The sequence below is a fragment of the Coenobita brevimanus genome, chromosome 80 (genome assembly GCF_032717465.1).
Source record: "Coenobita brevimanus isolate Jiangsu-jjx chromosome 80, ASM3271746v2, whole genome shotgun sequence".
NCBI lineage: Eukaryota > Metazoa > Arthropoda > Malacostraca > Decapoda > Coenobitidae > Coenobita > Coenobita brevimanus.
In genome coordinates, this window is record NC_137033.1 from 17,971,054 (window position 1) to 17,994,895 (window position 23,842).

General features: G+C 42.9%; 1 protein-coding gene across 1 annotated transcript; it reads left to right on the plus strand.

The window, feature by feature from the left end:
• The first annotated feature begins 735 nt into the window (after positions 1–735).
• Positions 736–20,513, plus strand: LOC145409285 (uncharacterized). Its single transcript, XM_080279763.1, has 9 exons — positions 736–926; positions 3,599–3,819; positions 4,960–6,158; positions 15,459–15,646; positions 16,794–16,960; positions 17,361–17,514; positions 18,301–18,403; positions 18,691–18,864; positions 19,968–20,513. Exons 1-9 carry the CDS (start codon positions 736–738, stop codon positions 20,511–20,513), a joined length of 2,943 nt encoding a protein of 980 aa, XP_080135889.1.
• The last annotated feature ends 3,329 nt before the right edge of the window (positions 20,514–23,842 follow it).

Genomic DNA, 23,842 nt, shown 5'->3' on the forward strand with positions numbered 1-23,842 from the left:
AGAGAGTGGATGCTTTAATGACCGCTGCTGACACTCTTTGGCTATATTGACAACTGAGTAAGTGAGTGGGTGAGTGAGTGAGTGAGTGAGTGGGTTCTTTAATAACAGGCAGACACCTATACGATACATTGACAGGCAGGTGACAGCGATGATGGCGTTAACGATGGCGCTGTCCGGGTGACAATAATCACAACATTGATTTTTATTACCATCCTCCCAGCCCCTCCTTTGTAACAATATAATAGCTACGTTCTGTGGACGAAGACCCGTTGAACTTGTGCAAGAGGGACGCCTTCCCGTGGTGACATATAAATAACAGGAGGGATTCACTGCCCTGTTATGCAAGAGACTCTCATCTCCCTCCCTATTCTCCCAGAACAATAATAGCATGCAAGAGAAAGATCAGACGTAATAGACAAAGGATATCGCCAAGGAATGGATTTTACGATGAATGCGGTGCTATATTTCAGTTAGATGTAGCAATGTTTTGAAGATTACTTACTGTATTCTTTTTTTTTTTTTTTTTTTTCGTGATATATATTGGTAAATTCTGGTATATATATATATATATATATATATATATATATATATATATATATATATATATATATATATATATATATATATATATATATATAATTATTATTATTATTCTGTATACCCAGCGACACTATAGTGTCTCAAGACTTAGCAACTGTAGTAGGTAGCAGAGAGGGCAGGAATGAATGATGGAGCATGGACTACAAAATTAAGAGAGCAAAAACTTTAGGACCGTCCCTGGCACGAGATACATCGGTATTGTGCATAATGAGTGCCATCGATCGTCAAACATCCCATCCTGATAAACTGAACGCGATATTCTCACCTGCACCGAGACTGTCCATTGCCTTGTCAGAGCCTGTTTGGGGCGGAGACGAGGCGCGAAGGTGGAGGAAAACGGCACATTTTCGGGACGGTACTCTTGGCGGGAGGAAACAGCGCATTTTGGGAACGGTACTCTTCGCGGGAAGAAACAGCGCATTTTGGGGACGGTATTCGAGACGGCGGAAGATGTTCGTAACACCTCTTCCTTGGCGATTTATTTTGCTTATTACACCTCTGCTTAAATATCAGCTTAATCTGTATCAGTGACATGCTAAATGATATTGCGGTGTAATGTGAAGAATTGATCGCAAAAATGGAGGAGCTGCGAAATCCCCAGAGCCATGTATGAGACGAACCTTAATTACAGGAATAAAAGGAGGGAATATCAGGAAGCAGAGAAGGATAACAACAGAAGAGAAACGTAGAAACCAAGGAGATTTTTAAAAGGATGATTCGTCGACGAGAGAAGGATAACGAGTGAAGATATGGTATTAAGAGAGAGTGAAAAGAAAATCGGATGGGGAGGAGAAATATAGAGGAAGGGGACGTGAAGTGGATGAGAAAAACAAAAACGACATCACTTAGACCAGAGAAGAAGCTGTGTTATCAAAAAGCCACATACGGGGAAAAAGGAAAAAAACTGACAATAAAAAGAATCTGTACTGTAGTTTGCAGCATGAACTCGGAGTAAAAAGAAGAAGAAAAAAAATCTTGTGTAGCGTTACCCAGATAAAAAGATGCAAGCGTATTTCAACTTCAGATAGAAGTAGAATGACCTAATTGAAGATTACATTCAATTGTGCTTTATCTACAGAATAACCAAGCATTCTTCTACTCACTCTTATTCAGTAGACAGAGCAAACAGTATCCATTCCCCTGCAGTCTGAAGAAGAAGATGGAAACTAAAGGAAGAAGAGGGTTGGTTGGCCGACACACACAGCTGATGGGAATGGTCCTGTCCCTGCTGGCGTGGGGTGTGATCTTACTCTGGCAAGGTAAACATTCATGTGTTTCATTAGTATCTTCCTTAAATAACAAATAAATGAATAAATAAATAAATAAATAAATATAAATGTACGTTATAAATAATGATTTGCCTTAACAAAATCAACATATAAATTACAAAAGTTTGATATACATGTATTACATCATATCGTATTGTTTATAAAGGTTCCAACATGCTTGCATGCGTCGGCCTCGGTCACCTAATGGCGGCTTCCCACGCTGCTTGATCTCTGGCAGCCACCCAATTCATTCCCTAATCTATGGTATGCATTTATGAAGATGATTTAAAGTTGGGGTGCTGAAGAAAGACACTTTCCCGTGGTGGCACTCGTATAATCTGGCGGCTCCTCTGCCCGGTTATAGAAACGTCCCTTAACTCCATCCCTATCCCCCAAAAGGAGAATGGTGGTCTGCAGGAAAAGGATAACTTCCGCTGCAGTTAGATCATGATTTGACCCTAGAATGCCTTTGCGGGAACTAAAACACACACTATGATTAGAGCCCGTGATAAGTTCGGACAAATCTAATATACTGTACTATAGCAGTAGGCATGTATGTGTGTGTGTGTATTTTGGGCAGCCGAAACTACACATACAAATCGCACCAAAATTGGCACAAAAATTGAAAAAAATTCGCTGATATGACAAAACTTAATTCCATCACGATTGAAAAACATTTACTATATTTAATGGGCGATCAAAGTTTGATCGAAAAACTCCGTTCCCGGCGTGAGTGCGTGAAATTAGGGTTGCGTTCACCGTAGAGATTTTGATGGCTTTACTATACTATAGCGGGATTAAATTTTGACCAAAAAACGCCACTCCCGGTGCCCAGTCGGTTGCCGTGGCCGAGTGGTTAATATCTCGGACTTGTGTGCGGACAACTTACGTTCCATTCCCGAAGCTGCAAATAACACGATCAATTGGTAAGCTACAAAAAATCCAAGTGACAACATTAGACTAGAACAGCACATAAACGGACCAACATGGAACCTTCGATATCGCCTTGATGGCCGAGTGACAACGATAAACTAGAACAGCACATAAACATGACTCGGATTACCTAACATGATCGCAACACATGCGCAAAGCGCAAGGAAATGAGTGAGATCGAGAAGACGAGTGTGAAGCACGAGAAAGCAAGCGCGCAGCACGAGAGCCCTCCGCAGGAGCAAGTGCGAGAGGGGCCGAAGGGCCCAAGAGCACTTGTGTAGATCTAGAGGACTGACTCTAAGCATAATTTAATTAGTTTTTAATATATTTGCTTGATTCTTAACTCACTTATCAGTTCAGGATATTGTTATGGGACAAAATGTGGAGTTAAGAGAATACAGATTACTAAGGGTTGCCTAAACAAGCAACAGTTAAGTAGCCAGATGAACAGTAATGGCCACCATTTACAAATCTTAACGGTGACACCCCCAAAATCTCATCTCTCACAGTCGTCATAGTCCCCCCTTACACCTCTCATAGCACCACTTCACATATTCGTCATGGTCCCCTACTCACACACTTCATAGTACCCCCTCTCACAAGCATTATAGTCCCCCCTCTCATAGACAGTACTCCCTCTCTGTCACAGATATAGTCCCCCTCTCACAGACACAGTCCCCCTTTCACAAACATAGTTCCTCTCCCACAAAAATAGTCCCCCATCTCACTAACACAATCCCCCCCCTCTCACAAGCACAGTCTCCCTCTCATAATCTTCACAGTCCTACCTCTCACAGCAACTCCACTCCTACAGCCGAGGTAGGCGAGGGCGTGATGGTGTTGGGGTGTGAGGCCAACATGAAACCGGGGGTCAGAGTCGGGGCCGTAAAGAGGGACCTCAACTTCAGCACGGAGCAGAACTTCTCATTCTGCGTCAGGTTTCAGTTTGCGCGCCTCCATCGGGTCAACATCGTCTTCAGGTTGGATGCTTTGGGGAAGAGACCAATGCTGCAGCTGGGTAAATGGCAGACAGAGTTTAAGAACTCATGGTATATCTATCCCAGGGCGGTCTACTCGTGCGGGTAGGAAGCGTACTAACACCTCCTCCTTGCCATTTCATTTCTGAGTCTGTCTCGTTGCTATATTTTTGATTGTTATTTGTGCAATCTATGTCGACACTGGAAGGATATAAAAGAAGCAAAAAAAAGCTGTTAATGGATAGTCTGGAAAATATATCGTTTAGGAGGAGGTGCTAGGGAGTCTCCTTACCCAACGAGAAGTCTGGCTCTAGTTATTCTTCCCTTTTATGTCACTCCTTATTATTCCCCATAATTTTTTTTTTGTCTGAGGGAACTTACTCAACTGCGGAACTCAAATATTAAGTCGTGGTTTGAATGAAATCCTATGAGTCTTAGTTATGAGGTAGAAATGAATCTCCTTGGTCACTAGACGAATTAAACCTTTAGTCTGACCACACTTGGCCAATAATCGAGATAAAAAGGGGATAGGAATCTTTGTCATTTAAGAGTAATTGCACTACAGTAGGACATTTTTAAGTTTGTAGTTCGTTCACCACAATGACGATTTTCTTTTATTTTACTAACTTGTTATCGTCACAGGAATATGAATGAAAAATAATTATTAATAACCCTGGTAACGAAGCATCTCATAAATTCAAAAATATTCAAGTTATAATATGGATAAGATTTCTTTCATGAACTTTTTGGTACTAACATTTTCACTGCGATACTCAGCCTGGGTAGTCTATTTCCGTTTATACCAAGCGATTTGTTCAACAGAGAGAAGTTCTGGCAATCAAAGGGTTAAGACTTGAACTGCTTAACTCTCACCATATAACTGATGCATTTAGTACTTTATTCAGGCTAATAACTGACGATTTAGTCAAGTGGGAATGTCCCCATCTAAACTGTTTTTCAAGTATTACTCAGCTATGTTTACAAGTAAAGACTCCAAAAATATATTCATAGCATAGCAAGACCTCTGGTGTAAACTTCAATATGCTCCAAATCAAGACTAGCATAACACAGCCTGATTTCGTTTTGATTTAATGACAATTACTCTTGAGGGAAAAGGTTGTTTAATGTCAAAATGTTATGTAAAAATCAGTATGTTACATTGTTTCTTGGGTCCTTAACAGAGGTGAACGTGGACAATGTGCGGGTGTGTGTGAGGCACGTGTACCGCAACATCATTCTGAAACGCTGGTTATGGCCTCGTCGCTGGTACTTCATGTGTTCGACATACAACCACGAGTTGGGTCAGGTAACAACTTATCTACAAGATCATAGCCCGACTGTGTACAACATGACACAAGTGCCGCCACGGATACCTTCTGAGCTCACGCTGGGTTACGTCAGCAGGACGTTAGCACCAACTGGCAATTCGTTTATCGGTAACATCACACAGTTTAATTTGTGGAGTAGAGAACTAACCTCAGTGGAGGTAAGGAGGATGACTTTTTGTGAGGAAGAAGGTAAAGGAGATGTAGTGAGCTGGGAAGGAGACTGGGAGCTGCTGCGTGGAGCGGTGCAGTATCACACTGACCTGGATAAACTCTGTTCCAACACACTGTATGAAGACCTTGATGTTATCCCCGCATCAACTTTCATCCACGGTGTAGGAGTGTGTGAAGCTCTGGGCGGATCGGTGCAGATACCACACAACTTTTCCCATGTACTTACCTTACTGGAAGAAGCTAGCAAGATACGCCGAGAATGTGACCACCTGTGGATTCCAGTTACAGACGAGGAAGAGGAGGGATCTTTGGTTAATCATCACAATGGGAAGCCAGTACAGAATCTTCCCTGGTCCGTAGATGAGCCAAACGGATATGATAATGAGAACTGCTTTGCGATGAATGACGAGGGCATTGTGGATGATGAGTGTGCTACCCTTCATTGTACCACCTGCCAAGTGGCTCACGACCTGGTAGTCAAACTGCGTGGATCCTGTGAATCTCTGGCATACAACCTAAACTACATGATGATCCGGAAGGGTAGTCGATTAACATTCACTGGATATGGAGACTATGTCATTCTGCACAACGGAACCGGGTGGGTGTGGTGGAACCGGACAGAACGCAGGGTGGTGGCAACCCTTCTATCCGACCACTACCATCCTGTTGGCCGGCGGTGGTGGCGGCTGCTGCAGCCGGTGTGTGACCAGAAGGCTGGAGAGACCCGCCGGCTGTTGCTGTCAGCCTGTCGTCCTGGATATTACACCTGTGATGATGGCACTTGTATTGACTTGGACAATCGCTGTGACCTCAAGTATGACTGTCGTGACCAGAGTGATGAGAGTGAGTGCGTGTTCGTACGTCTTCCGCCGGACTACAAGGTGAGTGATGAATTAATGTCCAATGGCTGGTACACAGTTATATATCTAACCATAACACACAATGCTTATACTTTGTACCTGCCTCTGTCTCTGATGCCATAGTGCTTAACTATTTACCAGACAAAATGCATGTACGTATATTATTTAGGCTGCTTCCAGATTTTTTTTTTTTTTTTAGCCGAAGGAAGCCCATACTTTCTCATCGGGTAATGTTTGGCTGTACGTGATGTGTGTGTGTGTGTGTGTGTGTGTGTGTGTGTGTGTGTGTGTGTGTGACTACACTGATAATGTTATTAATGAAAAGCATGGTGGACTGAAGAGGTGAAACAGGCTGTGGCACAAAAGAAGAAAGCATACAATGAATGGATGAGAAATAGGGGCGTGAAAGAGGTTGAGAGGCGGAAGAGAGAGTTATATGTAGAAAGGAAGAGAGAGGTGAAAAGATTAGTAAGAGAGAGTAAGAAGAGAGTGGATGAGGAATTTGGAAGAAATTTGAGTGTAAAGTGGAGGGACTGTAAGAAAATGTTCTGGAGAGAGGTGAAAAGAGTAAGACAGGGTGGAAGTGAAGTTAGCAGGGGAGTGAAAGATAAAAATGGTAGATTACTAGTGGAGAAGGGAGAAAAAGTGAGCAGATGGAGAGAACACTTTAAGGAATTGTTGAACGTAGAGGATGGAAGTAATGCGAGTATAAGTGGCTGGGGAATGGCTGGGAGAAGGAGGGAGGTGAGAAGACAGGAAGAAATCAGTAGGATAGAAGTTGTGGAAGCAATGAAGAAAGTTAAAGCGGGGAAAGCCCCAGGAATTGATGGAGTGTGTGGTGAAATGCTGAAGCATGGGGGAGAGATAGTAGTAAAATGGATGTGGAAGATTTGCAGATTGGCCTGGGAGGAAGGTATAGTCCCGGAGGATTGGAAGTCAGGTATAATTATTCCCTAGTACAAAGGAAAAGGGGAAAAAGAAGTGTGTGGTAACCATAGGGGCATTTGTCTTCTTAGTATAATAGGAAAAGTGTATGGTAGGATACTTATTGACAGAGTTAGAGAAAGAACAGAGAAATTAGTTGGAGAAGAACAGGGAGGCTTTAGGAAGGGAAGAGGTTGTGTAGATCAGATATTCATTCTCAGATCTTTAGTGGAAAAGTTTCTAGAGAAGGGAAAGAAGTTGTATGCGGCATTCATGGATTTGGAGAAAGCATATGACAGGGTGGATAGACAAGGATTGTGGAAAGTGTTAAGAATATATGGAGTAGATGGAAAGTTGTTGAATGCTGTGAAGAGTATGTACGATGGTGCGAAGGCTGCAGTGCGTGTGGATGGTGATCTAAGTGAATTTTTCTCTTTGAAGGTTGGGTTGAAACAGGGATGTGTCATGTCTCCATGGTTGTTCAATCTGTACATGGATGGGGTAATAAAAGAGGTACAAGGTAGGGTAGTGGATGTTGGAGTGGCCATGGTGAGAGAGGATAGTGTTTGGAAACTCCCTGTACTGTTGTTTGCGGATGATACTGTGTTGTTGAGTGAAGACGAAGGAGAGCTGCAAGGCTTGGTGGATGAGTTTGGGAGAGTGTGTAAGAAACGGAATCTAAAGGTGAATGTAGGGAAGAGTAAAGTGATGGTCTTTGAGAGAGGTGAAGTCAGTGAATGTACAGCGAGGTTGGATGGTGAGGAATTGGAAAGTGTGAGTACGTTTAAGTACTTGGGTAGTGTGATGAGTAAGGATGGAGGTTTGGAGGGTGAAGTGCTTGAAAGGGTACAGCAGGGAAGAAAGGTTGCTGGTTCCTTGAAAGCAGTGATAAGAAACAGGGAAGTGAGCATGGAAGTGAAAAAGTTACTACATGACAGTATTGTGATACCAACTCTAACGTACGGAAGTGAAGATTGGACGTTGTTGGAAGGACACAAGTCAAGAGTGAGAGCAGTGGAAATGAGTTATTTAAGAGGAGCCTGTGGAGTCACATGGAGAGACAGGCTGACGAATGAGGATATAAAGGAGCGTTGTGGTGGTGATGTGGATGTGATAGGAAGCGTTATGAGGAACACACTGAGGTGGTTTGGCCATGTGGAGAGGATGGAGGGTGAAAGACTGACGAAGAGAGTGTATGTGAGTGAGGTGGAGGGGGAAAGAGGGAGGGGGAGGCCGAGGATGAGATGGAGGGATGGGGTGGAGAGGTATATGAGAGAGGGGGGTGTGAGCTGGGAGCAGGGGAGTGAAATGGCGGGGGACAGGGCGACTTGGAGGCGATTTGTTTGTGGCCACCCCAAACGGGATTGAGGCGTCTGGCAATAGATAGATAGATAGATTTGTAGATATTAATGAGTATACGTAAATGTTTGTGTGAGAGGCGAGTGTTAGTGTCAGTACGAGTACCTATAGCATTCTATATCTATATCTATCTATTTATCTATCTTTTGTTACGGAACAGAGAAAGATAATGTACACTTTAAGTGAGAATACTAAAAATCACTACTGTCCCGTAAAGTTCCAGGTTCAAAACAAAAGAGTTAGGTAAAATTACAAGTTAAAGTTTAATGCTCAAACTAACAACAAAACATTCAGGACTCATAAGGATAATGTAATGGCAAAAATCAGGTTAAATATATGGTTAACTGCAATAGCCTCTATTAACACGAAATTAGCAAGAGTAAATTTATCAAAGTCAGCCCTGATAAAATGACAATACCAGATAATACTCAGTGAATGCAAGATATATTATCACAGATACAAAATATTATTATTAAGGACTGACACCCAAAACACATGAATCACAAAAACCTCACCAGGCCCAAGAATTAACACCCCACGCTACACAGTACAAGAAAAGATGCAATAACAGTTATACTCAAATTACACAGCTGCTAGATGGTTGGAGACTTCCTGAGCACTCACAATAATAACAACTGTACAGGGGAGGACAGAGATGTGAACAAAATGAGGAGTATATCTAAGTGACAATTAATGCAGAGACTGAGCTCATTATATAGGGGCCGGCAGAGCTTGATACAACTTGTAAGAAGGACGCGCAAATGAAGCCAGAGGGGACAAAGAGTTGACACTCCTGCTCTGAACAACAGAAAGAACGACTTACTCTACTATAAGGGAGGAGGGGGGGAGTGAGGTAGAACAAGCTCGTGATCAAACATGCAGCATACTGTACGTTAGAATTACACAAAGGATAATGAAATCATAGGCTATGTAACACCTCCCCACAAAGAAAAAGAAATTTACAAAGGAAATTTCTTATTATTCTAAAACAATCTTTCTAAAGTTTAGATAAGCAATCTGCAATAACATTTTCTTTCCCCTTGACATGTTGTATGTCTAATGAATACTCCTGAAGAAGTAGACTCCATCTTGTCAATCTCTGATTTTTATCTTTAAACTTACTAAGGAATTTCAATGGGTTATGATCGGTATAAATGACTATGGGGTCAAAACCAGAACACAAATAAAATGAAAAATGCTGTAAACCCAAAATCAAGGCCAAAAGCTCTTTCTCAATAGTTGAGTAGTTCTTTTGAGGTGGAGTGAACTTCTTACTGTAATAAGATACAGGATGTTCAATACCCTGATCATCCTCTTGCAGCAAAACAGCCCCAGCTCCTGTATCACTTGCATCAACAGCCATCTTAAAAGGCTTAGCAAAATTTGGAGTAGCGAGCGCTGGCTGATTTAATAGGATAGCTTTAAGTTTGCTGAAAGAGGATTCACAGTTATCGGTCCAGACAAATTTAACTCCCTTTTTCAGTAGGTCTGTAAGTGGTGATACAAGAATTGAAAAGTTAAGAACAAATCTCCTGTAATAACCTACCATTCCCAAAAATCTTTGTAGCTCTTTCCTACTTTTAGGTCTGGGAAGATCACTTATAACTTGAACCTTAGCTACTGGTGGTGCAACATGTCCATCACCAATTACATACCCAAGGTACTGAACTTTAGCTTGGCCAAACTCACACTTTGATAAATTAGCTACAAGATTAGCCTGAACCAAACGCTCAAGAAATTTACTGACATGGCATAGGTGATCTTTCCAGTTGTCACTGAAGATTAATACATCATCATTATAAACAACACACCCTGCCAAACCCTCTGTTACAACATTCATGAGCTTCTGAAATGTGGCTGGTGCGTTCTTCATACCATATGGCATAGAACATGCAAAAGTCTTTCCTAGTGTTACAAAACATGAGATCTCCCTAGCACGTTCAGTCATAGGTACTTGCCAGTATCCCTTTAACAAATCAAACTTACCTATGTACCTAGCCTTTCCGATCTTGTCTATGCAATCTTCCACGCGAGGGAGAGGGTAAGTGTCTGTTTTGGTTATCTGATTAACACGTCTGTAGTCAATGCAAAGCCGCTGTGACCCCCCTGGCTTAGGGACCAGAGTGACAGGAGAACTCCACTCGCTCTGACAGGGCTCAATCATCTTGTGGTCCAACAGGTAGCCAAGCTCCTTCTGGATGAGAGGAACTTTCACTAGGTTCACACGGTAAGGAGGCAGTTTAATTGGCTTTGCGTCTCCAACATCGACATCATGCATCAACACAGTGGTTCTTCCTGGAGTGGCACGGAACACTTGCGGGTACTCCTGCAGTAATGCCGAAAACTCCTGCCTTTCCTCGGGAGGTAGATGAGAATGCTTAGTCTGGAGATCATTCATGATATCAGGATTCTTCCCCAAACTATCACTCAGGCTCATACTGCATGGGAGAACTTCACTTGCAGACGCGGGTGGAACAGCTACAGTGCAGACTGGGTTATTTTCGTCCCGCCTGTGATATAACTTTAGCATGTTGATGTGACAAAGTTGCTTGTTCTTTCTACTATCTGGTGTGGCGATGACATAGTTGACATCACTGAGTTTCTTCTCCACGAAATAAGGACCACTAAACTTGGCTTGAAGAGGTTGCCCATGCACCGGTAGCAGAATCAAAACCTGATCTCCTGGCTGAAAGTGGCGTAACCTGGACTTCTTATCATACCAAGTTTTCATCTTCTCCTGAGCAGCTCCTAAATTCTCTCTCGCCAGCTGTAAAGCAGTGGACAGCCGTTCTTTGAACTTCATCACATACTCCAGCAGGTTGACGTCATCTTCCTCCGACAGCCAGCATTCCTTGAGTAGCTTAAGGGGTCCTCTTATTTCATGGCCAAACAGTAGTTCAAAAGGTGAGAAGCCCAGTGATTCATTTGGAGATTCTCTTGCGGCAAATACAACAAATGGAAGACCTTTATCCCAGTCTTTCTGATGTTCCAAACAGTATTTCTTGAGCATCAATTTGAGTGTTTGATGATATCTCTCCAACGCTCCTTGGGTCTGGGGATGGTAAGCTGAAGACGTGATCCGGGTGATGCCCAACTCTTTCAGAGACTGCTTGAAAACATTTGACATGAAATTACTTCCCCGGTCTGACTGTACCTCCTTGGGCAGACCAAACTTTGTGAAGAACCCCAGCATTTCCTTAACCACGTTGTTTGCTGAGATATTTCTAAGTGGAATGGCTTCAGGATAACGAGTAGCCATATCAATCAGGGTCAACACATAAGAAAATCCTGGAGAAGTCTTAGGAAGAGGGCCCAAAATATCCACCAACACACGGGTGAAAGGCACCTCAAAAGGAGGAATGGGAACTAGAGGTGCAACCTTTTCGGTCTGATTACACTTCCCCACAACTTGACAGGTGTGACAAGACTTACAATACCAGGAAACATCCCTGAAGATACCTGGCCAGTAGAAGTGTTTCAAAATGCGTGCCACAGTCTTCCTCACTCCAAGGTGTCCTGCCAAACTGGAATCATGAGCCACTCTAATGATATCCTGCCTACAAACACGAGGGATGACAACTTGATGTACAACCTCCCATTCACAGTCGGCTGATGCTGTTGGGGGTCTCCACTTCCTCATAAGTACTCCTGACTTTATATAATAACAAGTAGAAGCACCAGCTGACTCTTCCTCACTGCAAGCAGAGTTAGCCAGACCTTTCAACTCGGGGTCAGCAACCTGCAACTCAACCAACTCTTGACGAGACAAATTATCAACACTACGGGGTACTGCCTCACCTGGTGAGTGGTCCAAATTAGCAAGAAAAGTGTCAGCTAGGATAACATCATCATCATCATTATCCTCTAAGTCACCAGTAACTTTAGACTTAGCCCTAGTGACAGCACATGCAGGGAACACATCTGGGACATCACAATCCTGGGTCGCAGCCACTGGCTCACTAGACAACTGAGGAGCTGGACACACTTGACTTCCACCAATATCATTTCCAAGTAAGAAAGTTACACCTGACATTGGGAGTGTCTCAACCAACCCAACCATAACGGAACCATTAACAAAACCAGACTCTAAATTCACTCTGCACAGAGGGACAGAGAAGTAATTATTCCCTACACCTTGTAAGATTACAGTTTCATCAGAGGAATTAACATTAGAGCCTAGAACACTGGTCAGCATAAGGGATTGGCAAGCACCTGTATCATGATATATTTTAACTGATTTCCTGTCATTACTGTCCAGAGGACTGACAAAACCATCAGACAGGAAATTAGCACATGAACTCTTGAGAGTGTCACCCGTGTTACTGCTCAAAAGAGGAGCTTCATCATGAGAATTTAATTTACCCCTCAAAGCAGGTTCAGTTAACTCAGTTAAAGAATTCTGGGAACTCTCAAGGGTGGACACTAGACCAATTGATTGAATATTTAAAGACTCCTTTTTGTTCACATCACGCTGTCTCCTGAAACATTTCTCCGTAGTATGACCAAGCTTACTACAATAAGTACATTCACTTTTCTGAAATCTAGAGGTGGAGCTGGTATTTACTTCCTGAGAAACATCATCTTTATTCTCTTTCCTGTTACCTGTACTCTGAGTAGAGGCAACGTACTTACTCTCAGCTTTCCCTTTTTCTTTAGAATATCTCTTGTGAGTGAGGACATATTCATCAGCTAAAACTGCAGCATCAGACAAATTATCTATTCTTTTCTCATCAAGATATAGGCTTACATCTTTATTAATACACCTCTTGAAGTCCTCCAGCAAAATCATCTGCTTAAATTTGTCAAAATCAGAATCCACATTCTTAGAATTTAACCACTGCTCTAACAGATCTTCTTTGACTTTTGCATACTCAACATGGGATTGCTTATCTTGCTTATAAGTTGTCCTAAATTTTACTCTATAGGCTTCAGGAACAAGCTCATAGGCTTTAAGAATCAAGCTCTTAACTACATCATAATTATCAGATTGATCCTGAGGCAAAGATGCATAAGTTACTTGAGCTTTACCGGTGAGAACAGTTTGAAGGAGTACTGGCCAATACTTTTTGGGCCAATTAAAACCTGTAGCTACCCTCTCAAACAACTGAAAATACTTTGTTAAATCAGATTCATTAAAAGGAGGGACAAGTTTAACATTTTTAGCCACATCAAAATCATCAGAGCTAGATGATCCAGTTCCACCTTGTTTCATGCGATACTCATGGTCTGCCTGAATTCTAGCAAGTTCAACTTGTGCCTGAAACTCAGGCTCCTGAATACGAGCCTGAGACTCCGCCTCCTTAGCCTGAGACTCAGCCTCCTTAGCACGAGCCTGAAACTCAGCCTCCTTGGCACGAGCCTGAAACTCAACTTCCTTAACACGAGCCTCCTGCAGGGCTAGCTGTAACTTAGCTATTTCAATCTGCGTTTGCTCATTTGGAGGAGTTACATTAAACAAGCTTTTATTAATCATGCCAACAATTTGATCTTTAGAATGATGAGAGTGAACTGCAATTCCCAATTGTTGAGCAACAAGCTTAAGTTCATTCTTTGTTCTGTTTTCTACATCACACACTGTTTGCACATTTGACAAAAAATCTTTGGCTTCATCAAGCGTAGTAATAGTAGACATTATGAATAAATCACAGTCACAAAATATCAAGCAATATCCTTATGATAATATCCTGAATATCCTGATAAGAGGTCGCCAAATTTATGTTACGAAACAGAGAAAGATAATGTACACTTTAAGTGAGAATACTAAAAATCACTATTGTCCCGTAAAGTTCCAGGTTCAAAACAAAAGAGTTAGGTAAAATTACAAGTTAAAGTTTAATGCTCAAACTAACAACAAAACATTCAGGACTCATAAGGATAATGTAATGGCAAAAAACAGGTTAAATATATGGTTAACTGCAATAGCCTCTATTAACACGAAATTAGCAAGAGTAAATTTATCTAAGTCAGCCCTGATAAAATGACAATACCAGATAATACTCAGTGAATGCAAGATATATTATTACAGATACAAAATATTATTATTAAGGACTGACACCCAAAACACATGAATCACAAAAACCTCACCAGGTCCAAGAATTAACACCCCACGCTATACAGTACAAGAAAAAATGCAATAACAGTTATACTCAAATTACACAGCTGCTAGATGGTTGGAGACTTCCTGAGCACTCACAATAATAACAACTGTACAGGGGAGGACAGAGATGTGAACAAAATGAGGAGTAGATCTAAGTGACAATTAATGCAGAGACTGAGCTCATTATATAGGGGCCGGCAGAGCTTGATACAACTTGTAAGAAGGACGCGCAAATGAAGCCAGAGGGGACAAAGAGTTGACACTCCTGCTCTGAACAACAGAAAGAACGACTTACTCTACTATAAGGGAGGAGGGGGGGACTGAGGTAGAACACGCTCGTGTTCAAACATGCAGCATACTGTACGTTAGAATTACACAAAGGATGATGAAATCATAGGCTATGTAACACTATCTATCTATCTATCTATCTACCTATCTATCTATCTATCTATCTCCCTATCTATCTATCTATCTACCTATATATATATATATATATATATATATATATATATATATATATATATATTACAAAGAGTATCATTTGCGTGGAGAAGTGTGGCTGTCTGTGGGTCCCTGGGTGGAGAGGTGAGGCTGGCAAGGTGGGGGAGCGAGTGTTTAGTGCTAATGTTTGTATCAGTTCCTGTATTATGATATAATGAGTGTTATTTATGGGCAGACCAGTGTGGTGCCACAGGTGTCTGGCTGGCGAGGTAAGTCTGGCAGGGTGGGGACGGTGAGAGCTGAGTGTTAGTGTTAATGTGAATCCCAGTTGGATGATAAGCATGTTAATGTAATCAGTATTTATTTATGGGCAGACCAGTGTGGCGCCGCGGGGGTCTGGGTGGCTTGGTGGGGCTGGCAGGGTGGGTGAGGTGAGAGTTAAGTGTTAGTGTAAATGCGAGTCCCTGTAAGATGATATAAAGGGCATTATTTATGGTCAGACCAGCGTGGCGCCGCGGGTCTCTGGGTGGCGAGGTGGGCCTGGCAAGGTGGGGGAGGTGAGAGCTGAGGTGACACTGAACAACCTCCGCGTCGACACAGCACAGATGCTACTCAAGGTCTCACTTAACTTCACTCTCAGCTGGCTCGACCCTCGCCTCACCTACGTCTACCTCAACGGTAACCCCAGGTATGGAAAACAAGATTTCTTCCCACCCAGGGATGAGATGAGGAATAACCTCCGACTGAGGAATAACCTCCGGCTGCATCTCGGATTCGAAATGCATTACATTATCACAAGTCACTCTTACACCTAGAGACTTCTTCCGCCGAACTACGAAGGACCTGATAAATTTGATAACAAATAAATAAAGAGGAGCATTTATTCATTTATTTATTTTTTCTTATTTGCTCTGATCTGGCAGGGGGAGGGGGGGAGCACCTGTTACTTACGAAGTGAGCAAAAGAAAATATGCCACATGTTGTGAATATAATTGTGGCAAGCGTGGTCATGTGGCGTACGCAGTCATGAGGCAGTGAGGCAGAGCAGGACAATACTTAAAACATTAAACGTGTGCTAGATTGCCACCGCAAGTGTGAGGTGATGACAATAGTAAGCACAGACAAAACAGGTGCCAAGGGATCTGTATTTTGTACTCCTAGTGTTGTGTGTGTATCTACACAGTCTCTATGCGCTATGAGAGAAGTTACTGTAAATACTGAGTGGCAGCAACCACAATATCAGCCAGGCAAAGAGGTGAGCACACTGGCTTGCATATGTTGAAATCTGAACACACTGCCTGGCACTGCGGTACACATTAACACAGATGATTAGATAAAACACACAATTACTCTACAGTAATTTCCAGCGTGGTAATGTGGACAAAGTATTTGACAATCATGGGGTACACGTAGAAGGGTCAAGTAATGGACAAAGTGGTCACAGCGACAGGAAAGTATTTCTCCAAATATTTGGGAAGGTCACTTCTTTATGTTCATATTCAGTGCTGGCATAGGAGAGGGAGGGGAAATGGAACCCAGCTTTCACTGTATTGCCTCTCCCACTGACTATTTGCTGTTTTTGACACTGGTAGTGGTTCCAGCTGATATCGCTGGAGGAATGGGAATGCAACGATACTTGTACATTTTCCTGGGAAGATAGAGCGGAACATAGACCACCTGTGTCTGTGTACTGAACATTTCTTTTAACAGCTGAACACCATCTCATCCTTGATTATTATATCAGTTCCTTTTATCACTTAGTTAATAGCTGTTAATTCCGTCAGTATAACTGCTGACTATAACTTCACTCTGCCTGACAATGAATGGTACCCCAGCCTGAACGTGATTGACGGGAATGTGACGGAGGTGTGGCGGCCGACGGTGACGCCCCTCAACACCGTGGACACTCCCCCATCCCAACCCGAGCCTCCCTCCGCCCCTCTCATCCACATCCAGAGGCGCGGACACCCTGCAGGAAAAGACAATTCCATCCCAGAGGAGGGTGAGTGGGTGGGCCAAGTGAGTACACCATACGGCTGATACTGTGGGTTACAGATCTAGTCGTCACCATCCATTGATCATTCAATCCTGTATTGGTCCATCAGTAGTGAAGGGGTCCAGGACTAGGCTACTTAGTACACACACAAAGGGGAAAGTGAATGGTTCATTTCCATGAGTGATATTATTTGATAAACAAATGCCAACTTTTCCTTCCACATGAGTCCTTGAATGTCAGATCCAGCTGAACTATGAAATATACAGTTAAAATACATATGTTCTTCTTAGTTTGTTTTTCCTGTTGTAAGACAATGGTGCTGTACTCACAGTTTTTGGTCTGTAGCCTACCCTTTGTATGCTGCTGACATCTCTGTATGTTGCTGTACCCCCATCTGCTGTTGCAGTGGTGCTGTACCCGGGGCGTGACAACCCTCTGGTGGAGCAGCGAGCCTGCCAAGCCTCCTTCACCTGTGACTTTGACCTCACCCGCTACCCCTTCGACACCCAGACCTGCTACCTCGCCTTCCTGCTGGCTACTGGCTCATCAGAGGCATCCAGGTACTGACACACCTTACGTATACACCTGACTATACACCTGTCCTACAAACATGCCCTACACACCTGCTTATCACCTATACACACCTGCACATTATTTCTCTACATACTTCGGTATGTATTAGAGAAAAAAAACAGAGGTTTGGAGGCTTCGGAATTTTTTCCTCCAAACAAAGTCTAAATTTAAATACCAACAACAAAGTAATTTCCTTTTGCTACGTGTGGACAAGTTGTGTCCCAAATTGGAGATCCTTGGCAGTGGGAAAGACAGAGTGAAGAAGAAAGTTCCAGAAGTGAGCAGCTGTGTGCATGAAGCACTGAATACGTCAACTATACTTTGTTCTGACTGTCTGACGATATTGTTAAACTTAGAATGAACTTTTCGAACTGGAAATTGGATGCAGCCCTCATTATCCCCTTCACTATCATGGGACTCATAATCTGATTAAAATGTCGTCTGGCAGCAGTAAGAATAAATTACAAAAAGACGCCATCGCACTGAAGGAGTGGCTGAGCCAGGAGAGGGGATGAGAGGGGTCCAGGGAGTGTGGAGCCTCTCATTCCCACCCCACCCTTTTCTTAGCTGTACATATTACTTTCCGGGAACACACATACACAATTACTTGAACAAACACAGCGATTCATTTTTAGCTTCCCCCCTTACCCGTCATTAACAAATGGTGAATGCATACCTTATGATGTGTTTTGTCTTGTGCTACGTTCCTGTGTTGTGTTGTGCTGTTAGGTGTTATTCTGTGTTGCGTTGTGTATCATGTTACGTTGTTACAGGTGGGCGTCGGAGGGCAATAGGGTGCGGTACTCGGGCAGCGCGTTGCTGATGGAGTACACTGTTGGCGACCTGACCCTCTCACACCAACACACGCTTCTCAAGGTGAGCATTGCTCTTCTACTTTGTCACATACCCCATTGATAACTTCTTCATTGCGATAAGTCTATCATTTTGCCTCCATATTCACGCAGTGAAGTAAAGAGCTGTACCAAACCGTATCCACATTTTTGTTATCATCATCAGTGAGCTTACAATAGCATATACTGGCCTCTAAGTCAGGTGGTGGTTCCTCTGGCGCGCTGTGATTGCAATGTGGTGATCAACATCCATGTTCTTATACATACCGGCGCATATTTACGGCATAAACTGAATATCTGCTCTTGTATCAGGTGGTGGTTCCCCTGGCTCGGCGTGATGGCAACACGGTAATCAACATCTACGTGCCGTCACTCACAATGCTGATCATCGGGTACCTCACACTCTTCTTTAGGAGGGACAACTTCGAGGCCAGAGTCATGACCTCCCTCACCTCGCTGCTCGTCATGGCCACGCTGTTCACGCAGGTCTTGACAGATTTTGTGTTTGTCTTGCATAATTAAAGTAGCCTTAGACATGAAGCTTTCTTGGTCGATTACATTAAAGCTATCCAGTTTCACAAGTACATTTGTATCTGTTTGAATGGATGGGAATATATTTATGTTTGCACATAAGTGCGGGGGAGGCGGTGGCTGAATCGGTAGAGAGGCAGCCTTGAGACCTAATGGACCCGGGGTCGAATCCCGTCTGGGGCAGGGAACAGTTTTAGGATCTGATTTTCATAAAAGCAGACTTTACTGATCTACTAGATGACCTGCCGACATGTCGTAAAAACACCCCTATTAATATCAGTACATCAGTCCTGTATGGGACAGCGCTAGCATGTATTCAGTATTGACGGTGGGTGTTAGTGCCGAAATGGTGACGTGTGGAGGTGTGCAGGGGGTCTACTGGGCCTTTGGATAGGCCCTGAATCTTTTGCCCAGAGTCGGACACATAAAAAAAGTGTGCTTGTTATTCATAGCCAGTCAAACTACGACAGGGATTTGTTTTACGTCACAGAAAGACGCATGAAACAGGCTACGTTTCCTTGACGGGAGAGCCTAGTAAGAGCAGAGAGACAGAGAGAGAGAGAGACTTCATATCCCCTACCCACTCAACTCATTTATGGAATTGGCCTCAAATCTGGCGGTATTAAAAACTACTAGAGTGGGATGAATGTGGGGAAGCTATGACTTTCAGTATAGAGGCGTGCAGGGAGAGGAGATGCCATCCCTTCGTATGCATGTGTTCGTCATTTATTTCAAGACAAACCACTGACTGGATTGGACTGATACTTGTCATGGAGATAGTTTGGTCATTCAAGTATAGAGAGTTGAAAAAGGATGTACATTAGAGAGTTGAAAAAGGATGTACATGAGTGAGTTTAGAAGGTGGGAGGAGGCCAGATCTGCAAAAAACAAAAAAAAAAAAAGTATAACAAAAGCCTGTGAGAAAGCGGGACATGGATAAGGATGAAGCTAGTGAACTATCAAGGGCTGGAAATGAATGGATGAAATATGTGTGAAGTACTGTACTATAGATGAAAGTTTGGAGGTTATAATGTACTCAGGTGTACCTTTTTCAACAGGTGGCTGCCTCGTTGCCCAAGACTTCATATTTCAAGCTGGTGGACATTTGGCTCCTCTTCTGCATTTTTTCCACTTTTTTCATCATCGTCTTTCACATCATCATTGATCTTCTCATAAAAGAACACGAGAGAAAACTCGGATATTTTGAACAAGAAAGGCCACATTCAGCAGTCAACAAGTTCAGTTCGTCAGTGAAAAGTCTAGTAAGCGACGTGGTGCACGCTCCCCTGTTCGAACCTCATGAAGGCGTGGTGCGTGTCCATCCAGTGGACACACACTCACTGAAGACGAACCAGGACGGAAGAAAATGGAAAGGGAAGGATGGTTCTGTTGGCAAGTCGTCCTCTGATCTGGACAGTGATGGAGCTAAAAGTAAAGGCAGAGAGAAGGTGAATGGAGCAGCAACAACAGAGACTGACAGTGTTTGGCCTTGGCTTCTACCGAGAGTGTCCGTCACGGCCATGGAAAAGTTTGCCTGTATCTTCATGGTTGTGGTGTTCCTTATTTTTAACGTCATTTACTGGATGGTTGCATACCTTGGCTGAGCAGCCTTTACAGCAACTAAATTCTCTTTATAAGTGGGCTTGAACACGCTAATGAAGAGCAACATAACGCACACACACAAATGCATATCCTAATACATGCACAAATTTAATGACGATTAATATGTGTAAATGATCGTACTTATTAATGCTCCTCAGAACCCCTCTCCTCCCCCCTGTTTACCTATTGTAGGGACTGAGACCATTAACTTTAGGCTGGTTAGTACTACCTGCACATGTAATCGTTTTACACAAGATCACAATATTGTCATATTCATTGCAAACAGTCACTGAATCTCAAATCTGCCATGTTGCAGGTATATACACGTAGGAATTAATGTTGCTGATAACTACTATCTAAAACAAGATGTAAGGAGTGCGAGATAATTATGATTGTTTTAACCTGAAGACGATCCCTCACCCCTTTCGGCCCAGTTGACGTGTAAATGTTGTCAGGTTGAAGTGTCGATTTGGCTATACCTTTCTCGTCTTAACCTGGCTCAGATTTTTAGCTTTTTTCAGCTTATTTAACGTAGTTCATTGGCAGAAAGGGACAATGTTTCCGCTTAACATTCTTTCCACAGCACTTCTTGACTAGCATTACATTCTAGTTACAGTTTATTGCTGCAACCCGGCAATGAAGATGGAGAGATAGCAAATTTAAGCTAAGTTTGAATAAAAAGAGTATAGTAAGGAGTCTTATTTCTACCGCTTAACAAAGGGTCATCGGATTTCGTGCAGCCACAAGACTTAGTGTTCAAGTTGTGGGCTGGCTATTCTGAAGCTTATTATAATTATTTTGTGTGATAAAGTTCTGCCCCCTTTGGATCGTCATCATTATTAGCATCGTCATCATCACCACCACCACGATCACCATCATCAATTCCTCCTCCTCCTCATCATCATCATCATCACAGTCTGAGTTAGTTTAGGGATATTGCGCCTTAACCTATTTTTTTTTTTTTTTTTGGCACAGGAGACCGTAACACGTCTTCTTTTGCGATTTATTTTGGATATTAGTAAAGTGTCTATGTTCGCTCTTATAAAACTTCCTACGCTCCTGACCTAAGATTACCAGACCCTCACCTAGGAAATCAAACTTAACCTTTTCATCCCGAGGACGTTGCTAAGGAGACAGCCTAGCAGTGGAAGGGGTACTGAAGAAAGTGGTAGTATTCTGGTCTAGTAAGGAAGCTCCCTAGCACCTACTCCTTAGCGATTCACAAGTGCTTGTGTGCCCTTCGGACACTTCGCACTTGCTCTTGCGGAGGGCTCTCGCGCTGCGTGCTCCCTTTCTCGTGCTTCGCACTCGTTTCCTCTGCTTCTCACTCGTTTCCTCACTCTTCGCGCGCACGTTGCGATCATTTCAGGTAGTCCGAGTCACGTTTATGTGCTGTTTTAGTCTAACATTGTCACTTTGATTTTTTGCAGCAAGCCAATTGATCGTGTTATTTGCAGCTTCGAGAATGGAACCCAAGTTGTCCGAACGCAAGTCCGAAATACATACAGATACACGGCTACTGGTATACTATATTTTAGTTGTAGCCATGGACAAAAAATTCTACGGAAATCCTATGCCGGGCGCCAGGAGCGGCGTTTTTTGGTCAAAATGTGATCGCTCATTAAATATAGTCAAAGTTTTTCAATCGTGATGGGACCAAGTTTTTTCACATAAGCGAATTTTTTGCGATTTTTGTGCCAATTTTGGTGCGATTTGAATGTGTAGTGTCGGCTGCCCAAAATACGCACACACACACACACACACACACGCACACGGCTACTTCCATAGTATATTAGATTTTTGGGTGAGGCTGGGTTAATATCCTCTGGTACGTTACTTTTGCAGAGTATGGTGGTATCAATTCAAGTGACACAGATAAGGACGGCAAGGAATAATAAGCAAAATAAACAGCTTAGGAAAGTGTGTTAGGGAGCTTCCTCAACCGACGAGAATACGGGCCGATATCTATTCCCTCCCGTTCCAAAAATTTTCTTTGTATAAACTCGTCTGGAGAAAGAAAAAAATAAAGAAGAAAAATCGTCTGGCGGATCCATCCATCCAGGCAATCCTTTTTTTTTTTTTTTTTTACGTCATCAGAAGCGTCGGGGTTCGAGTCCAGGCTGCTCAGTACCGACATTTAAGGCAAGACTGACCTGCTTCATTCGTCCCTGAATGGTATTGTGTGAGTTTTCATCCCCAGTCACCCCTCAGATACCCATACAGACTCCATCCGGTTGGAACGCCTTAATTCACTACATCACCAGATTCACTTGATTAAATGGTTACCACCCAGCGTCGTAAATGAATTCTTGGATTGCAGGAAATCATGTGGCTTGTCAATCAGCGTAGAGGCACCTGAAGGCAGCACTACATCAAGTGACTCGATGAGGGGCGGAAAAAAAAAAAAAATAAAACGTCATCACATTACAGGGTTATTATCAAGACCGCCACGTTTTGTTGTCCGTATGATGTCGGCCGATTCCGACTTAGTGTGGTTCAATAACGTACACAGTACCTCGTTTAAATCAATATCACACTCTCAAAAATAACCAGCCTACTCCAATTACGCTGGTGCTGGAGATCTCTTGAGTTTTTCCCGCCCAAACTATATCCTCTTCTCGCACCCGTGAGGCAACAAATCAAACAAACTTTTCATCATCGACACCATCCTCCCTGTTCCTTATTCCCACCATCTTAAAGTTTTTTCTTATCTATCTAACCCTTCCTTTTACCCTCCTTAAGAATGGAAAAAATATATATCTTCGTCTTAACCAATACCGCGGTCGATGCTCTGCCTTGTTACCTGCGTTGGCAAGCAAAGGCGAGTAATATGTCTTGTCCGGGGAAGAAAAAGGGCATACGTAGCTTCCACACATTCGAATTTCTCTGTACAGGCGATCCATTATCCTGGGAGACACCAAAGGAGGGAGGAACAAGGGGGCGAGAGAGGGTGCCTAATGGGTGGCACGTGTGACTAGTGACAGGTAACAGGCTTAGTATTAGTAACTGAACCTCTGTAAGGGTATACAGTTCGGAAAGAAGCTGCACAGAAAGCTTGAAATATGAAAGAAAGTATGCAAATGCAAAGACGGATTGACAGATACGTATGCGCTGCAACTAAATGAGGCACATTAAGGTTTACATCTGAGGGAAAGTTGGGATTTATTGCTCTCAGAATTCCACTCAGGGGCAAGAGGAATTGGTCTCCCACTCCTTAAATATCATAACTCCTGGTTAGGCTGGATAGCTGTCAGCAGGGCTTCTAGAGAAATACGAATGGCCAAGCCTTTGTTAGACTTTACACATGCAGACACGCACTTTCATCATCAGT